This window comes from Entelurus aequoreus, linkage group LG03, assembly GCF_033978785.1.
Source record: "Entelurus aequoreus isolate RoL-2023_Sb linkage group LG03, RoL_Eaeq_v1.1, whole genome shotgun sequence".
Lineage (NCBI taxonomy): Eukaryota > Metazoa > Chordata > Actinopteri > Syngnathiformes > Syngnathidae > Entelurus > Entelurus aequoreus.
The window spans coordinates 8,759,905-8,779,904 of NC_084733.1; the positions used below are offsets into that span (position 1 = coordinate 8,759,905).

The 20,000-nt window shown below is 39.2% G+C and overlaps 2 protein-coding genes across 2 annotated transcripts in view; one reads left to right on the plus strand and one right to left on the minus strand.

The window, feature by feature from the left end:
• LOC133644598 (homeobox protein Nkx-2.2a-like) overlaps window positions 1–15,283 on the minus strand; it is an 18,930-nt gene extending 3,647 nt beyond the window's left edge. The window contains exon 1 of the mRNA XM_062039223.1: window positions 15,205–15,283. Within this exon, the coding sequence (XP_061895207.1) occupies window positions 15,205–15,283 (79 nt within the window). The remainder of the gene's footprint in view (window positions 1–15,204) is intronic.
• Window positions 15,284–15,309: 26 nt separating this feature from the next.
• Window positions 15,310–20,000, plus strand: part of LOC133644601 (yjeF N-terminal domain-containing 3-like) — a 32,982-nt gene continuing 28,291 nt past the window's right edge. Inside the window, exon 1 of the mRNA XM_062039234.1 lies at window positions 15,310–15,330. Coding sequence (XP_061895218.1) covers window positions 15,310–15,330 — 21 coding nt within the window. The remainder of the gene's footprint in view (window positions 15,331–20,000) is intronic.

The window sequence follows — 20,000 nt, forward strand, 5'->3', positions numbered from 1 at the left end:
TGTATGTACATATTGCATCATTATGCCTCATTTGTAGGTATATTTGAGCTCATTTAATATCCTTTACTTTGATCCTTTTTGTATATAATTTAGTTTTGCATGTCTCATGACACATTATCTGTATCTAATATGTGTGTGCGGTGTTGTTCCAGACCACAGCAATCAATACATAGCCTGCCAAAACTTTTAATAATTGTAATAAATCCATTAGAAGAAGACAGCCTGCCATTTCCTTTAACTTGGACACACAGATCTATACTTTGGCCATTACAAGTCAGTAATTTCCAGGAGTTATCTCTGGTTTCTAACGTTATAAAAATGCGTAGAATAAATATTACATTTCAACATTTCTGTCAACGAAAATTTCCTTCAGACCCCAATAGTCATTTTGATAGTAGGCTAATATAACTAATATAGACACTTATATCATGTGTTGCCTTCATTATAACACTTACATACAGCTTTTCACTTTTTGCGGCTCCTGACAGATTTGTTTTTTGTATTTTTGGTCCAATATGGCTCTTTCAACGTTTTGGGTTGCCGACAACTGATATAACTGGAAACAACATTGGAATACGCTAGATACATGCCACCAGGCGGCTTCATTCAATAAAACCCATTTATATCGATAGAGTTGAACTCCAATCAGATGAAATTAGCTGCCATCAAAACATAAAACGTATCAATACAGTAGAACGCAATTTGTCGATTTGTTTGTATTCTTTAAAAAAAAAATAAAAAAAAAATGTATTCATTTGATAGGGAAATCATAATACAGGTACTGAGAAAAAGAAACTTCTCCCCCCCCAAAAAAAATATGTCACAGTGGGTGACAATGTACTGCCTTCCCCTTCACCACAAACAGATAGAAAATCCAACGAATTGACTAAAAAATAAAAACCATACAGACAAGTGTCACTAAATTAAAACAAAAAGAGAATTGAGGTAAGTGGAAAGGTTCATTGTCAACAGTGAGTAATCATACAGCCCCAGGTCAAGTCAAATTGTTTTGGTGTACCCCTCAGATTATATTTAATTTTCTCTAAATCTAAGAAAAACATGAGGTCCTTAAAGACCTACTGAAACCCACTACTACCGACCACGCAGTCTGATAGTTTATATATCAATGATGAAATCTTAACATTGCAACACATGCCAATATGGCCGGGTCAACTTATAAAGTGCAATTTTAAATTTCCCGCCACACTTCCGGTTGAAAACGTCTAGATATGATGACGTATGCGCGTGACGTCAACAATTGATACGGAAGTATTGGTACCCCATTGAATCCAATACAAAAAAGCTCTGTTTTCATCTCAAAATTCCACAGTATTCTGGACATCTGTGTTGGTGAATCTTTTGCAATTTGTTTAATGAACAATGGAGACTGCAAAGAAGAAAGTTGTAGGTGGGATCGGTGTATTAGCTGCTGGCTGTAGCAACACAACCAGGAGGACTTACTTGGATAGCAGACACGCTAGCCGACGCTAGCCGCCAACCGCACGGATGATCGGGTGAAGTCCTTCGTCCTTCCGTCGATCGCTGGAACGCAGGTGAGCACGGGTGTTGATGAGCAGATGAGGGCTGGCTGGCGTAGGTGGAGCGCTAATGTTTTTAGCATAGCTCTGCGAGGTCCCGTTGCTAAGTTAGCTTCAATGGCGTCGTTAGCAACAGCATTGTTAAGCTTCGCCAAGCTGGAAAGCATTAACCGTGTATTTACATGTTCATGGTTTAATAGTATTGTTGATTTTCTGTCTATCCTTCCAGTCAGGGGTTTATTTATTTTGTTTCTATCTGCATTTAAGCATGATGCTATCATGTTAGCTCCGTAGCTAAAGTGCTTCGCCGATGTATTGTCGTGGAGATAAAAGTCACTGTGAATGTCCATTTCGCGTTCTCGACTCTCATTTTCAAGAGGATATAGTATCCGAGGTGGTTTAAAATACAAATCCGTGATCCACAATAGAAAAAGGAGAGAGTGTGGAATCCAATGAGCCAGTTTGTACCTAAGTTACGGTCAGAGCGAAAAAAGATATGTCCTGCACTGCACTCTAGTCCTTCACTCTCACGTTCCTCATCCACGAATCTTTCATCCTGGCTCAAATTAATGGGGTAATCGTCGCTTTCTCGGTCCGAATCGCTCTCGCTGCTGGTGTAAACAACGGGAAATTTTGAGGAGTCCTTCCTCTGATGACGTCACGCTACTTCCGGTACAGGCAAGGCTTTTTTTATCAGCGACCAAAAGTTGCAACTTTATCGTCGATATTCTCTACTAAATCCTTTCAGCAAAAATATGGCAATATCGCGAAATGATCAAGTATGACACATAGAATGGATCTGCTATCCCCGTTTAAATAAAAACAATTCATTTCAGTAGGCCTTCAAACCATAGGGAGGCCTTGGGGGCAAACTGTGATTTCCACTCCAATAAAATCCTTGTACCAACTAGTAATGATGCAAAGGCGATACTATCCCTAAAAGTCTGCTTAATTTTTTGATAGTTTGGTGGAATTCCAAAAATAGCCAATTGTGCACAAGGCGTCGACTTCAAATTTAGTGCATCTGCAAGATGTTAATAAATATTAATCCAATAGGCTTTCTATGACAAACATGACAATGTTTCATTTTTCAAAGGGCATAACATTTTTTTTGGATTTATATTCTTTTTTGCTCAAATCTCACAGTCAACTTCAGCTATGAAGTAAAAGAGTAAATGTACTGGTTTTTGAAGACCTTTTGATCAAATAGACTTAAACTTAGACTTAGACAAACTTTATTGATCCACAAGGGAAATTGTTCCACACAGTAGCTCAGTTACAAAGGATGGCAAGGGTAACGTACACAAGGGCACAAAAAGAGGGCAAAAACAAAAGGTATAAAGTAGACTAAAAATGTACCATAGTAGCAATATAAATTATAACATATATGCAAAATGTAAAGTATATAATATATACTGATATAATATATTTGTATATGATATATGCAATATATAACAAATCCCAATTACCAACATACATTTTATTAATTTAAACTTGTGACATTATCGGATCAAAAGGCCTTCAAAAAGGTAAACAATTAAAAAAAAACATTACTTGTTTGATATATTTGTTTAGGAGTGACGTCTATCAAGAACTCTGAAAAAAAGTTCAACAAAACATTCTAAAATGTTTTATGGTCTTCTTGGCTATGAACATAATTACAAAACGCAAAACCAGTGACGTTTGCACGTTGCGTAAATGGTAAATAAAAAGAGGATACAATGATTTGCAAATCCTTTTCAACCTATGGTAAATTGAATAGACTGCAAAGACAAGATATTTAACATTCCAACTGGTAAACTTTGTTATTTTTTGCAAATATTACCTCATTTGGAATTTGATGCCTGCAACATGTTTCAAAAAAGCTGGCACAAGTGGCAAAAAAGACTGAGAAAGTTGGGGAATGCTCATCAAACACTTATTTGGAACATCCCACAGGTGAACAGGCTAATTGGGAACAGGTGGGTGCCATGATTGGGTATAAAAGCAGCTTCCATGAAATGCTCAGTCATTCACAGACAAGGATGGGGCGAGGGTCACCACTTTGTCAACAAATACGTGAGCAAATTGTTTAAGAACAAAATTTCTCAACCAGCTATTGCAAGGAATGTAGGGATTTCACCATCTACGGTCCGTAATATCATCAAAAAGTTCAGAGAATCTGGAGAAATCACTGCACGTAAGCACGTGAACTTCGATCCCTCAGGCGGTGCTGCATCAAAAAGCGACATCAGTGTGTAAAGGATATCACCACATGGATTCAGGAGCACTTCAGAAAACCACTGTCAGTAACTACAGTTGGTCGCTACATCTGTAAGTGCAAGTTAAAACTCTACTATACAAAGAGAAAGCCATTCATCAACAACACCCAGAAACGCCGCTGGCTTCGCTGGGCCCGAGCTCATCTAAGATGGACTGATGCAAAGTGGAAAAGTGTTCTGTGGTCTAACGAGTCCACATTTCAAATTGTTTTTGGAAACTGTGGATGTCATGTCCTCCGGAACAAAGAGGAAAAGAACCATCCGGATTGTTATAGGCGCAAAGTTGAAAAGCCAGCATCTGTGATGGTATGGGGGTGTGTTAGTGCCCAAGACATGGGTAACTTACACATCTGTGAAGGTGCCATTAATGCTGAGAGGTACATACAGGTTTTGGAGCAACATATGTTGCCATCCAAGCAATGTTATCATGGACGCCCCTGCTTATTTCAGCAAAACAATGCCAAGCCACGTGTTACAACAGCGTGGCTTCATAGTAAAAGAGTGCGGGTACTAGACTGGTAGTCCAGACCTGTCTCCCATTGGAAAATGTGTGGCGCATTATGAAGCCTAGAATACCACAACGGAGACCCCCGGACTGTTGAACAACTTAAGCTGTACATCAAGCATAGAAGAATATGAGGTGAAAATTATTTGCAAATCATTGTATTCTGTTTTTATTTACGAATTACCCAACGTGCCAACTTCACTGGTTTTGGGTTTTGTACATTTCATGTAGGATCGATCAGAGCACCACTAAAAACTAAACTAAAATCAAAGTAGTCATATTTTAAAAATGTGTGATAGATATTCAGCGATACCTTGGGGATATTAGTTGTCTCTCGGCTAATTATTATGCTCTAGGTTGCGAGCAACAATTGCAAAGTGTTGGAGGTAAATAAAGTCTGTCCCCTAAAATCACAGCACATGTGTGGTGGAATTTCTGACCTTTTGTACCATATTTTGTGTCTGTCAAAAGTCCGGAAAGAGAGCGAGGTCGAAAAGCATTAAGAAGGACATGTCTGCTCGTTTCTCTTTTTTCTATTCTGAACCATTGGGAGAGCATATGTGGGTTGGAGTTGAACGTATGGTCGGCCTGACCGTTGTACAAAATGTTTTGATTGTTTATTATGACTACGGGATTCAAGGATGTTGCAGAACAAACAGGTCCAAAACAACTGGACCTTGACACACAAGGGAAACACATAAATGGCCAAGTAGACCAAGCCTATGCATGATTCGCATGATTCTCCATTCATCCAACGTCTCCGGGGACGTTGTCTGTTTGCATGGCAATTCAATCCAACCTTGTACCATTTGATTATGGATAAATAAAACTTTTGTACTAAATTCACTTTTGTTGCCGTTTAAAGGCCTACAGAAACCCACTACTACCGACCACGCAGTCTGATAGTTTATACATCAATGATGAAATCTTAACATTGCACTACTACCGACCACGCAGTCTGATAGTTTATACATCAATGATGAAATCTTAACATTGCACTACTACCGACCACGCAGTCTGATAGTTTATACATCAATGATGAAATCTTAACATTGCAACACATGCCAAGACGGCCGGGTTAACTTATAAAGTGCAATTTTATATCTCCCGGGAAACTTCCGCTTGAAAACGTCTATGTATGGTGACGTATGCGCGTGACGTCACGACGGCAACGGAAGTATTCGGACCCAATGTGTCACCATACAAACTGCTCTGTTTTCATCGAACAATTCCACAGTATTCTGGACGTCTGTGTTGGTGAATCTGTTGCAATTTGTTTAATGGACAATGGAGACTGCAAATAAGAAAGTTGTAGGTGCGATCGGTGCAGACTACAGCAACACCAACACCAGGAGGTTGTGTTGTGCTTGAGATGGATAGCAGACGCGCTACCGTGAGTACAGCTTTGTCTTCCAAACATTTGTTAGCTTGCCCGTACGTGCGTGCCGCTATGTGCATGTCACGTACGTAACTTTGGGGAAATATATGTTTCTTGCCGACTCTGATGGCGGCCGGGGTGTCGTCGAAAGCTACAACGCCCGCCGCCGCTCCGTAGCTAAGTTAGCTTCAATAGCTCGTTAGCAACATCATTGTTAAGCTTCGCCAAGCTGGAAATTATTGACCGTGTATTTACATGTTCATGGTTTAATAGTATTGTTGATCTTCTGTATATCCTTCCAGTCAGGTTTTTTTTTAATTGTGTCTCTATCTGCATTTGAGCCTGATGCTATCACCTTAGCTCCGTAGCTAAAGTGTTTCGTTGATGTATTGTCGTGGAGATAAAAGTCACTGTGAATGTCCATTTCGCGTTCTCGACTCTCATTTTCAAGAGGATACAGTATCCGAGGTGGTTTAAAATACAAATCCGTGATCCACAATAGAAAAAGGAGAGAGTGTGGAATCCAATGAGACCTTGTACCTAAGTTACGGTCAGAGCGAAAAAAGATACACCCTGCACTGCCTCTCTAGTCCTTCACTCTAACGTTCCTCATCCACGAATCATTCATCCTCGCTCAAATTAATGGGGTAATCGTCGCTTTCTCGGTCCGAATCACTCTCGCTCCATTGAAAACAATGGTAGAATATGAGGAATCCTTCCTCCTGTGACGTCACGCTACTTCCGGTATAGGCAAGGCTTTTTTTTTTATCAGCGACCAAAAGTTGTGAACTTTATCGTCGTTGTCCTATACTAAATCCTTTCAGCAAAAATATGGCAATATCGCGAAATGATCAAGTATGACACATAGAATGGATCTGCTATCCCCGTTTAAATAAAAAAAAATCATTTCAGTAGGCCTTTAAGATTCGGACATTCCACCACACATGTTCTTCAATTGAGAAAATGGGAAAAATGTAAAACAAACAAACAAGTGAGGTCAAAAAATACATTGATTTTTAGCATTTGCACAATCAACATGAGGTTGTGCACTATACAGATCATTGCTTGACAACACCCGTACAATAACTGGTCTCTGTAAGATTGAATCATTAGTTCAGACTAAACCAGGCCTATTTCATAGTTAACATGAGAGCCGTGCATCAAAGGCGAAAGTGCCTGAAATGATTGCGCTCTGTTCCCTTTATAGCGGTAAACATCCAACACCTTTATAGCGGCAAACATCCAACACCGTTCGATTGGTAATAGCTTCTGCAGCAGCAGGAATTATTTCCACAGCCAATACCAAACCGTCCTCCTGATGGACGTGCTCGCTCCGAGTGGTTCTCGTGAATAAGTGTGTGCAATAAAAGGGAGGCCATAAAGGGAAAGAAACAGAGGTGGAGACCGTACAGAGGTAGGGAAGTGATCATCCAAAAACACAACATTTGATGCTGCTATTTTATCTTCCAGAAGCCGTGAACTGTGCAGCATGCAGCTTCACCAGCTGAGTACACAACACACGATACTTGTTTTTGCAAGTTTCCTCACCGCCACCTGACCCGGTGAGGCGTTCACAAATCTGCCAACGCTGTAACATTGCCACCTCACCGAAACGTCTTGTCTCCTAAGGACATAACCTCACCCGTTAAATCTCAACTCGCCGCAAAAAAAAAACTTGGGAAGACGTACGTTTCAGGCCTCAGACTTCAAAACATGCACGTGACGACAAAAAGATATACACAGTTAACAACTAGAAACTAGGGTTGTACGGTATACCGGTATTAGTATAGTACCGCGATACTAATGAATCATACCCCCCCCTCCCCCATCGTGGTCACGTCGTGTCATTGCTGGTTTACGAACAGAGGAGCATGTTCGGCAGCGCATAATCACAGAGTACTTACAAGCAGACACAGTGTGTAGACAGTGACGGAAGTGGATAATTACATATATCCATATTTAATAGTTACTTCTTTTGTATCTCCTATAGTCATATTTTAATCATCTGGTACAAAGTGCTTGCATTTGAGTGTCCTTGCTGAGAGAGTCAGAGTGTTGAATATTCTCTCTGTTGAGACTCCCATAACATTCTTGCGATAAGGGGACAAAGCGGTGCTGGGCTAGGAGACAACAGGTGGGGAGGAGGGAGGGGAAGAGGGGGGGTAGAGGAGAATATCTGGGGGAAATCGATCTTGGCTGGGCTAGGGAACGCTTCTGTACTGGATTGGTCTCACGTTTGTTTTCAAAGCTTTGAGAATAAACCACAAAATACCAACTACTGCCTGGTGATCAATTTAAACTTCAGCTTATGTGCCATAAAAAGAACTTGGGAGTGACCAGCAACTTAAATTCCCTGGGAGGAAGAGCTGGTCAACGCAACAACAGAAAAGGGAGAATGGACGCATTTTGGCTTAAAAACTAACGATAAAGGTGAAGTTATAACACTGAAACGCCAACCGGAAGTAATGCTTTAAAACATGGCTAGCTAGCTAGCGGCTAAAGTCTAGCCGCAATCTGCAGTATTTTAGCTACTTCTAAAACACTAATCCTCGCCTCCATGGCGACAAATAAAGTAAGTTTCTTACAAGTATCATCCCTGCTGGACGAGGAATAGCTAAACATGCTTCACTACACACCGTAGCTCACCAGCGTCAAAATGTAAACAAACGCCATTGGTGGATCTACACCTGATATCCACTGTAATGATACCAAGTACAGGAGCGTATCTAGTCGAAACTACTATGATTACATCAATATTTTGTAGCATCACAAGTTGTATTTCCTTTTAAAAAAAATGTATGTTATGTTTATTAACTCAGGAAATATGTCCTTGGACACATGAAGACTTAAATTATGACCAATGTATGATCCTGTAACGACTTGGTATTGGATTGATACCTAAATTTGTGGTATCATCCAAAACTAATGTAAAGTATCAAACAACAGAAGAATAAGTGATTATTACATTTTAACAGAAGTGTAGATAGAACATGTTAAAAGAGAAAGTAAGCAGATTTTACTAGTAAATTAATATATGTGGATTAATAATTCATTTTCTACCACTTGTCCTTAATCATTTTGACAAAATAATAGAATGGAAAATGACACAATATGTTACTGCAAATGTCAGCAGCTAAATTAGGGGACTTTGTTTGCTTACTTACTACTAAAAGACAAGTTGTCTTCTATGTTCACTATTTTATTTAAGGACAAACTTGCAATAAGAAACATATGTTTAATGTACTGTAAGATTTTTTGTTAAAATAAAGCCAATAATGCAATTTTTTGTGGTGCCCTTTATTTAGAAAAGTATCGTAAAGTATCGAAATAGTTTGGTACCGGTACCGAAATATTGGTATCGGGACAACACGACTAGAAACACACTTGGAGAGCGCAGACCTCCGCCAGGCCCTATCTCCCAATAAGAAATAATAATTGATAAAAGTCCTGAATCAGAGGGTTATCTGGACCGCCCACAAAATCTAATCATTTAATCCATTACTGACATTTCCTGAAAGTTTCATTAAAATCTGCCAATAAACTTTTGAGTTATGTTGCTGACTAACTCACAAAAGAATCCCAAGCGAATTCATAACTTCCTGGCAGAGGTCATTTGGACACTCCATTTTTGGCGCCCCATATATCTTACATCAGGGGTGCTCATTACGTCGATCGCGAGCTACCGGTCGATCACGGAGGGTGTGTCAGTCGATCGCCAGCCAGGCATTAAAAAAATAGTCCTAAAAATGAGCGATCATAAATCTTCACTATGATGTCACTTTCGTCACTTGATTGACATTCACGGCACCCGAGGGTCTTCTGAGATGACGCTGGCTGCTGCCAGCTCATTATTAAGAGAAAATGACCGACAGGAAGGCGAGAAACACTTTTTATTTCAACAGACTCTGGCGCCGTACCTGTCGTCAAAACTCCAAAGACCGACTGCACAGTTGCACAATAAAAGCGCTGCTTCATCCTGCCTGCGCTAACAAAATAAGAGTCTCAGAAAGCTGGCGTGCACAAGCTAGCAAGCTGCGGAGTTTGCCGCCAATGTATTTCTTGTAAAGTGTATACAAAGGAGTACGGAAGCTGGACAAATAAGATGCCAAAAACCAACCACTTTCATGTGGTATTGGACAGAAAGGAGGACTTTTTTCCCCCTCCATTTGAAAATGCGGACGTTATAAGCACCACTGTCTGATTCCTATCAATGCAAGTCATCAGAATCAGGTAATACACCAACTTATATTCTTGTCTTCATGAAAGAAAGGAATCTATGTGTTAAACATGCTTGTATTATCATTAAACACTTTTAACTGGTTAACAATATTAACTATATGTGTTAAACATGCTTGTATTAACTTTAAACACCTTTAACTTGTTAACAATATTAACTATATGTGTTAAACATGCTTGTATTATCTGTAAACACCTTTAACTTGTTAACAATATTAACTATACAGTATGTGTTAAACATGCTTGTATTATCTTTAAACACCTTTAACTTATTAACAATATTAACTATATGTGTTAAACATGCTTGTATGATCTTTAAACACTTTTAATCTATTAACAATATTAACTATATGTATTAAACATTCTTGTATTATCATTAAACACTTTTAATTTATTAACAATATTAACTATATGTGTTAAACATGTTTGTATTATCTTTAAACAACTTTGGACCCATAACCTCCCTGCTTGGCACTCAGCAACACGGGTTGGAGTTGGGGGTTAAGTCACCAAAATGATTCCCGGGCGCGGCGCCGCTGCTGCCCACTGCTCCCCAAGAGGATGGGTCAAATGCAGAGGACAAATTTCACCACATCTAGTGTGTGTGTGACAATCATTGGTATCTTTAATCTTTAATCTTTAAACTTGTTAACAATATTAACTATGTGTTAAACATGCTTGTATTATCTTTAAACACCTTTAACTTGTTAACAATATTAACTATATGTGTTAAACATGCTTGTATTATCATTAAACACTTTTAACTGGTTAACAATATTAACTATATGTGTTAAACATTCTTGTATTATCATTAAACACCTTTAACTTGTTAACAATATTAACTATATGTGTTAAACATGCTTGTATTAACTTTAAACACCTTTAACTTGTTAACAATATTAACTATATGTGTTAAACATGCTTGTATTATCTGTAAACACCTTTAACTTGTTAACAATATTAACTATACAGTATGTGTTAAACATGCTTGTATTATCTTTAAACACCTTTAACTTATTAACAATATTAACTATATGTGTTAAACATGCTAGTATTATCATTAAACACTTTTAATCTATTAACAATATTAACTATATGTATTAAACATTATTGTATTATCATTAAACACTTTTAATTTATTAACAATATTAACTATATGTGTTAAACATGCTTGTATTATCTTTAAACAACTTTGGACCCATAACCTCCCTGCTTGGCACTCAGCAACACGGGTTGGCGTTGGGGGTTAAGTCACCAAAATGATTCCCGGGCGCGGTGCCGCTGCTGCCCACTGCTCCCCAAGGGGATGGGTCAAATGCAGAGGACAAATTTCACCACATCTAGTGTGTGTGTGACAATCATTGGTATCTTTAATCTTTAATCTTTAAACTTGTTAACAATATTAACTATGTGTTAAACATGCTTGTATTATCTTTAAACACCTTTAACTTGTTAACAATATTAACTATATGTGTTAAACATGCTTGCATTATCTTTAAACACCTTTAACTTGTTAACAATATTAACTATATGTGTTAAACATGCTTGCATTATCTTTAAACAACCTTTAACTTGTTAACAATATTAACTATATGTATTAAACATGCTTGTATTATCATTAAACACCTTTAACTTGTTAACAATATAACTATATGTGTTAAACATGCTTGCATTATCTTTAAACACCTTTAACTTGTTAACAATATTAACTATATGTATTAAACATTTTTGTATTATCATTAAACACCTTTAATTTATTAACAATATTAACTATATGTGTTAAACATGCTTGCAATATCATTAAACACCTTTAATTTATTAACAATATTAACTAAATGTGTTAAACATGCTTGCATTATCATTAAACACCCTTAACTTGTTAACAAAAACATACATTTCATAAATAAGTAAATATAAATTATATATATGAATGAGGTAGATCCCCGCGACTTGATCAATTGAAAAGTAGCTCGCCTGCAGAAAAAGTGTAAGCACCCCTGCCTTACATGTTATACAGATATTTTCAAGTTGTGTAATCATTTGACCAATGGTCACTAACTTATGGCCAATTATTCACAGTCAGTCCTGCCCGGAGCTCTTAAAGACCTTTTGCTTGATGGCGGCCATTTTTGCTACCAATCTGGCTGGTATTTTATAGACATTTGCACCTCAGTTCCCTAAAAGTAGTAATCAGGCAAAACACAGCTCTACAAGACGAATAACACACGTTTTGTAGAGCACATTGAATGGTGTAAGAAATTTCAAGTCAATACGACTCTTAGGGGTGAAACTTTTAACAAACTTTTGTGTGCAGCGGTTCAAGAGTAGAAGAGCTATGACACAATCAATCAATCACATATTGCATTGAAACAAGGCACGTATTTTTTACCATAAATGAAGTTAATTATTTAACTCATATTATGTTTTGCATGTGGTGAATGTTTATATTCATCTTGGAGAAAGCAAACCACCAAGTTTAATTAAATAGTGGTATTTCAGTTTGAGCACATAATAAGATAAGGCCCCTTAGTTTGATAATCGCAGTTGGATTGGATCACTTCTCGTAGGATAGAGACCCTAATTGGGACTTTGGAATGCAAAAGTGATAACCCTATCCTTGAGAAGAGACAACATGTTTAGCTCGACGCCAACATCTAAGTTGTGACTTAGACACTTACACACAAACTTCTCCTTTTATGTGTATGTGAATTATATTCATAAAGTGCTTTTCTCTAGTGACTCAAAGCGCTTTACATTGTGAAACCCAATATCTAAGTTACATTTTTAAACCAGTGTAGGTGGCACTGGGAGCAGGTGGGTAAAGTGTCTTGCCCAAGGACACAACGGCAGTGACTAGGATGGCAGAAGCGGGGATCGAACCTGGAACCCTCAAGTTGCTGGCACGGCCACTCTACCAACCGAGCTATACCGCCCCTTTTATGGTCAGGATGCGCTCTCCTGACTTAGCACACACACACACAGACAGGAAGGAGGAATATAAAAACTGATGGTGTGGCTTCTAAAAGTTTTCTTGACCTGACCTCCTCCAGGAACTGCAGTCCTGTATAATGACACTCGCTTGTAATAAGGCAACTTTTGGTTCAGTAAAGCGTCCCCGACATCTCTTTTGATCGAGCCGCACTGCCGTGTCGCCCTTCAGTCCGGACGAGGATGACAAGACCAGACATACTCATCATAACAATGTAAAAGGTTAATATAGTCCGCTCCTCTTTATCTACATTATTTTGTATGTTCAATGTATGCATTGCTTTTACGCATTGTTGCATTTGTAATGTTGATATTAGAGGAAATTCTTATAATTCATTATCATTATTGTCATTTCTATTGGTATTTTTATTGCTCCAGTTGTAGTGCAATAATGTCCTTTGTCATTTACGTGTTATTACCAGCTACTTCACTTATCAAGTTCGTTTTTATAATTGTTGGTATTATATTTGTATATATCGTATTTGCTGATAGAGTTCTGTTGTTGTTTGTCCCCCTCTTGTCCCTGCAATAGCTTTATATTTCCTCCTGCGCCAACCACTAAATGTATCCATTTAATCAAAAAAATAATAATTAGAGATGTCCGATATATATACTATTATCGGCCGATAAATGCTTTAAAATGTAATATCGGAAATTATCGGTATCGTTTTTTTAATTATCGGTATCGTTTATTTAATTTTTTAAAATGTATTATTATTTTTTATTAAATCAACATAAAAAACACAAGATACACTTACAATTAGTGCACCAACCCAAAAAACCTCCCCATTTACACTCATCCACACAAAAGGGTTGTTTCTTTCTGTTATTAAAGGCCTACTGAAATGAATTTTTTTTTATTTAAACGGGGATAGCAGATCCATTCTAAGTGTCATACTTGATCATTTCGCAATATTGCCATATTTTTGCTAAAAGGATTTAGAACAACGACGATAAAGATTGCAACTTTTGGTATCTGATAAAAAAAAGCCTTGCCCCTACCGGAAGTAGCGTGACGTAGTCAGTTGATAGCCTCCTCACATTTCCCCATTGTTTACAATGCAGCGAGAGAGATTCGGACCGAGAAAGCGACGATTACCCCATTAATTTGAGCGAGGATGAAAGATTTGTGGATGAGGAAAGTGAGAGTGAAGGACTAGAGTGCAGTGCAGGACGTATCTTTTTTCGTTCTGACCGTAACTTAGGTACAAGGGTTCATTGGATTCCACACTTTCTCCTTTTTCTATTGTGGATCACGGATTGGTATTTTAAACCACCTCGGATACTATATCCTCTTGAAAATGAGAGTCGAGAACGCGAAATGGACATTCACAGTGACTTTTATCTCCACGACAATACATCGGCGAAGCTCTTTAGCTACTGAGCTAACGTGATAGCATCGGGCTCAAATGCAGATAGAAACAAAATGAATAAATCCCTGACTGGAAGGATAGACAGAAGATCAACAATACTATTAAACCATGGACATGTAACTACACAGTTAATAATTCCCAGCTTGGCGAAGCTTAACAATGCTGTTGCTAACGACGCCATTGAAGCTAACTTAGCAACGGGACCTCACAGAGCTATGATAAAAACATTAGCGCTCCACCTACGCCAGCCAGCCCTCATCTGCTCATCAACACCCGTGCTCACCTGCGTTCCAGCGACGGAAAGACGAAGGACTTCACCCGATCATCCGTGCGGTCGGTGGCTAGCTAACTGTTTTTATATTGTTTTACTTTCTTTTTTATTCAAGAAAATGTTTTTAATTTATTTATCTTATTTTACTTTATTTAATTTTTTTAAAAGGACCTTATCTTCACCATACCTGGTTGTCCAAATTAAGCATAATAATGTGTTAATTACACGACTGTAGGTATCGGTATCGGTTGATATCAATATCGGTTGATATTGGTATCTGTAATTAAAGAGTTGGACACTATCGGAATATCGGATATCGGCAAAAAGCCATTATTGGACATGCCTAATAATAATAATAAATAATAAATAATAAACATCTACATTAACAATACTATTTGCCTGGCTTGCTGGACAGGACATATTAAAAAAAAAAAAAACAACAACAACAAAATAACTATCTACTGAATTGTAATAAATGCCCAGTACTGTGGCCACTATATAAGGGAATATTATATATAATGTACTTATCCACATTTATGGTTATGTTCACCACCTTCCTTTTAGAATCTAGCATGGAAATAGCACAGGGTCATAAAAATAGAAAGCTAGCTCAATATATTATGCTTCATCAATCTTCATGGGAAATTAAATTACTGTAACACGGTCTCCTGCCGCTCTGGCCCCACTGTGTAACACCGTCTGCCCCGCGGCCCCCAGGGGCCACAAAAGCCATGTCTGGATATCCACTGAGACCGCGCCATGATGGAGATAACTGCTGCCGTCTCTTTAGCTTGGATTCACTGCCTGTGTAGTAAATAGGCTCCAGAGGGAGATGACGTTATTTCTGTGAATTTATTAGCGGGTGTAGACACCTGGAGACAGGGGTGTGCCGTCAGGGCCAGCAAGGCCTTCTCTGCTGGCCTAACATAACCAGAAATTAAAGATACAATTATTTATATCTAAAAGTATTCATATTCTCTTCATGTCATATTATGCTCATTCCAGTGCTGTTGTTTTTAGTTTTTAGTTTGTATCCAATCAGAATTCAGCTAGCTTATGTTACCATGCTGTACCAAATCTGCCCGGGGCCTTCAGAATCAACAACGCGGGCGTCCGTGCACTGTAAGTGAACGGGCACACACAGTTGATAGACAGTTGCGATAGCCAATCAGATCACGAATTGTTGTCAGTAAGGCCTTCTAGATGGCCTGAAGTTGAACGTGACATTTACGCGATTGGATTGGATACTCACCGGGACCGTTGGCGGATGAATTTGAGAACACATACAGTTGATAGACAGTTGCGATAGTTAAACAGATCACAAGTTGTTGACAGTAGCCTATCTGGGTAGCCTGATGTTAAAGGCCTACTGAAATGATTTTTTTTTATTAAAACGGGGATAGCAGATCCATTCTATGTGTCATACTTGATCATGTCGCGATATTGCCATATTTTTGCTGAAAGGATTTAGTAGAGAACATCGATGATAAAGATCGCAACTTTTGGTATCTGACCAAAAAAAAGCCTTGCCCCTACCGGAAGTAGCGTGACGTAGTCAGTTGAACATTTCCGCAAAGTTCCCTGTTGTTTACAGTGATGGCGGCCAGAAGTGAGAGCGATTCGGACCGAGAAAGCGACGATTTCCTCATTAATTTGAGCGTGGATGAAAGATTTGTGGATGAGGAAAGTGCAAGTGAAGGACTAGTGGGGAGTGGAAGTGATTCAGATAGGGAAGATGCTGTGAGAGGCGAGTGGGACCTGATATTCAGCTGGGAATGACTACAAACATACTTGCCAACCCTCCCGTTTAGCGGTAGACTCCCGGTATTCAGCACCTCCCCCGACAACCTCCCGGCAGAAATTTTCTCCTGACAAACTCCCGGTATTCAGCCGGAGCTGGAGGCCACGCCCCCTCCAGCTCAATGCGGACCTGAGTGTGGACAGCCTGTTCTCACGTCCGCTTTCCCACAATATAAACAGCTTGCCTGCCCAATGACGTCATAACATCTACGTTTTTTAGAGAGTAGAGTGCACAACTGCGCACACAACAAGGAGACGAGGCAGAAGAACGAGGAAGTTACAGACATGGCGACGCCGTCGACGAGCAAGATGAAGAAATACGCTTGCAAGTTCCAAAACGAATGGAAACAAGAATTTCAGTTCATTCAGGACAGTTCGAAGGGGAAGGTGTATGTATGTTGCCTGTACATTATGTAGAACAGACTTCTCCATTGAACACGGTGGCCGAAATGATATACTCAGTCATGTCCAATGTATAATAAAATAAATAAAATAAATAAATAAATGTATATATATATATATATATATATATATATATATATATATATATATATATATATATATATATATATATATATATATATATATATGAAATACTTGAGCTGGTGAATTCTAGCTGTAAATATACTCTCCTCTTAACTCCCGATATCGGAGGTCTCAAGGTTGGCAAGTATGACTACAACAGTAAATAAACACAAGACATACAGTATATATACTCTGCGACTGGCGGCACTTGGCGTCGTGGAGCTGCGACTGGCGGCACTTGGCGTCGTGGAGCTGCGACTGGCGGCACTTGGCGTCGTGAAGCTGCGACTGGCGGCACTTGGCGTCGTGGAGCAGGTAGCGGAACTTGGCGTGGAGCTGCGACAGGTGCCTGGCGTGGAGCAGGTACTGGTGGAGCTTGGCGTGGAGCTGGGCGTGGAGCAGGTGGAGGTGGCCTAGCTGGAGGCTGTGGCTTGGCAGGTCGAAAGACAGGTGGTGGTGGCCGTGCTGGAGGCTGTGGCTTGGCATGGCGATGCTGACCCACCCCACCTGAACAATTCCCAGCCCTAGCCCCCCCCTCAAGGAGCGGATCCCAGACGCGCTCCCCGCGGTCTGGAACCGTCTTTTGGGGTGGGTGGAGGGAGGTCAGGAGGGGGGCAGAATCCTCCCCTCTAAATTGTCCAAAATGTCCTTTTTTTTTTCTACATGTGATTGAGTGGGTGAAAAAAAAGAAACCTGTTGTGACATGGGCGTGGCTTGAGTCTTGGGGGGCGGGGCATGAAATTTGGGTGGCTTGGCTTGACATGCTCTTATTTCTAAAAACATGTCTTGGTAATGTCTTATCATGTTTTTAGAGTCTTTGGTTGGAGGCGGATGATGAAAAGAAAAAGAGTTCAGAAAAAAAAAATCCTGGTCTGTGATGTCATTTTGGAGCTGTGGAGCTGGCAGCAACCTGCTTCCGCCCGGAGTGGGAGGAGCCTGCGGCAGCGCCGCATGCTGTCCGCTCGCCTTCCCTGATGTCCTTGGTCTGGAGCGGCGCTTCCGGGACTGCGGTGACGCAGCGCCGTCCTCGGACCAACTGGAGCTCAATGGCACCAGATTTCCATCTGGCCCCCACATCAGGTCTCTGCGCTTACCGGAAGAATAACGCAGCGTCTCTTCCTCCATCGCGCGGAGGACCTCCCACGTTGCCTCGTCAAAATTGTCCAATTTTTTGGCGGAGAAACTCTTCTGCTGGCGTCCTACTGACTGGGTTCTTGGGTTTTGCTTCTCCGGAAGGCAAAGGAAAATTGGCGCGGGCAAGGCGTGAATTTAAATACATGATTTATTGTTTAACACTAATAAACTACAAACAAAAAGGAAGCAAACAAATGGCGCGCACAAAGGCGGAAATACAACTTGACTAAGAAACAAAAGACATGCACGTGGGCACAAAAACTATGAACAAAGAAACAAAAACACTAACTGTGGCATAAATGAACAAAACTTACTTGGTAAAGAACTGTGACACGACATGAAGCAGAGTGATGAAATAGTGTGAGGACGCCAGGACGAACAACAGAAACAGACAGATTTAAATAGTGACGTGATCAGTGAAAACAGGTGCGTGACTCGAAACGTGAAACAGGTGCGTGACAAGACAGGTGAAAACTAATGGGTGACCATGGAAACCAAACCAAACAAGGAAGTGCAACCAAGAACTAAAAAGAGTCCAAAAAACAAACACATGGCCAAAACAAAAACATGAACAGACATGACAGATCTGAAGTTGATCTTGAGACTATTGTGGTAAAAGTTTAAAAAAATGTTGGATTTTTTTTTTTTAACTTTACTGAGCAGTACCCTTTTGGATCCCCAATAATTTTAGTGGGACTTTTTTTTTTTGTTAAGTGTCATTGCTCCAAAAAAGAATGAATTAAAATAAATGTTGTTATGAGTTATTGACCTTTTTAAGACTCCAATCATTATATAATCTAAAATATTCCACTTTCAAATTTTATTGGGGGAAAATATTGCATATTTTGTGTTTTTTTCCATTAAAAAAATGGTTTTCCTTGACAAAAATGGCATACAACTTAAATCTTTAAAATCGTTATATTGACAGATAGACCTAATGTTGATCTAGAGATTTAAACCTTGAATAATAATAATAATTAGGGATGTCCGATAATGGCTTTTTGCCGATATCCGATATTCCGATATTGTCCAACTCTTTAATTACCGATATCAACCGATACCGATATCAACCGATATATGCAGTCGTGGAATTAACACATTATTATGCCTAATTTGGACAACCAGGTATGGTGAAGATAAGGTACTTTTTAAAAAAATTAGTAAAATAAGATAAATAAATTAAAAACATTTTCTTGAATAAAAAAGAAAGTACAACAATATAAAAACAGTTACATAGAAACTAGTAATGAATGAAAATTAGTAAAATTAACTGTTAAAGGTTAGTACTATTTGTGGACCAGCAGCACGCAGAATCATGTGTGCTTACGGACTGTATCCCTTGCAGACTGTATTGATATATATTGATATATAATGTAGGAACCAGAATATTAATAACAGAAAGAAACAACCCTTTTGTGTGAATGAGGGTAAATGGGGGAGGGAGGTTTTTTGGGTTGGTGCACTAATTGTAAGTGTATCTTGTGTTTTTATGTTGATTTAAAGGCCTACTGAAATGATTTTTTTTTATTTAAACGGGAATAGCAGATCCATTCTATGTGTCATACTTGATCATTTCGCGATATTGCCATATTTTTGCTGAAAGGATTTAGTAGAGAAAATCGACGATAAAGTTCGCAACTTTTGCTCGCTGATAAAAAAAAGCCTTGCCTGTACCGGAAGTAGCGTGACGTCACAGGAGCTAGTATTCCTCACAATTCCCCGTTGTTTACAATGGAGCGAGAGAGATTCGGACCGAGAAAGTGATGATTACCCCATTAATTTGAGCGAGGATGAAAGATTCGTAGATGAGGAACGTTACAGTGAGAGGCAGCGATGGACGTATCTTTTTTCGCTCTGACCGTAACTTAGGTACAAGCTGGCTCATTGGATTCCACACTCTCCTTTTTTTTATTGTGGATCACAGATTTGTATTTTAAACCACCTCGGATACTATATCCTCTTGAAAATGAGAGTCGAGAACGCGAAATGGA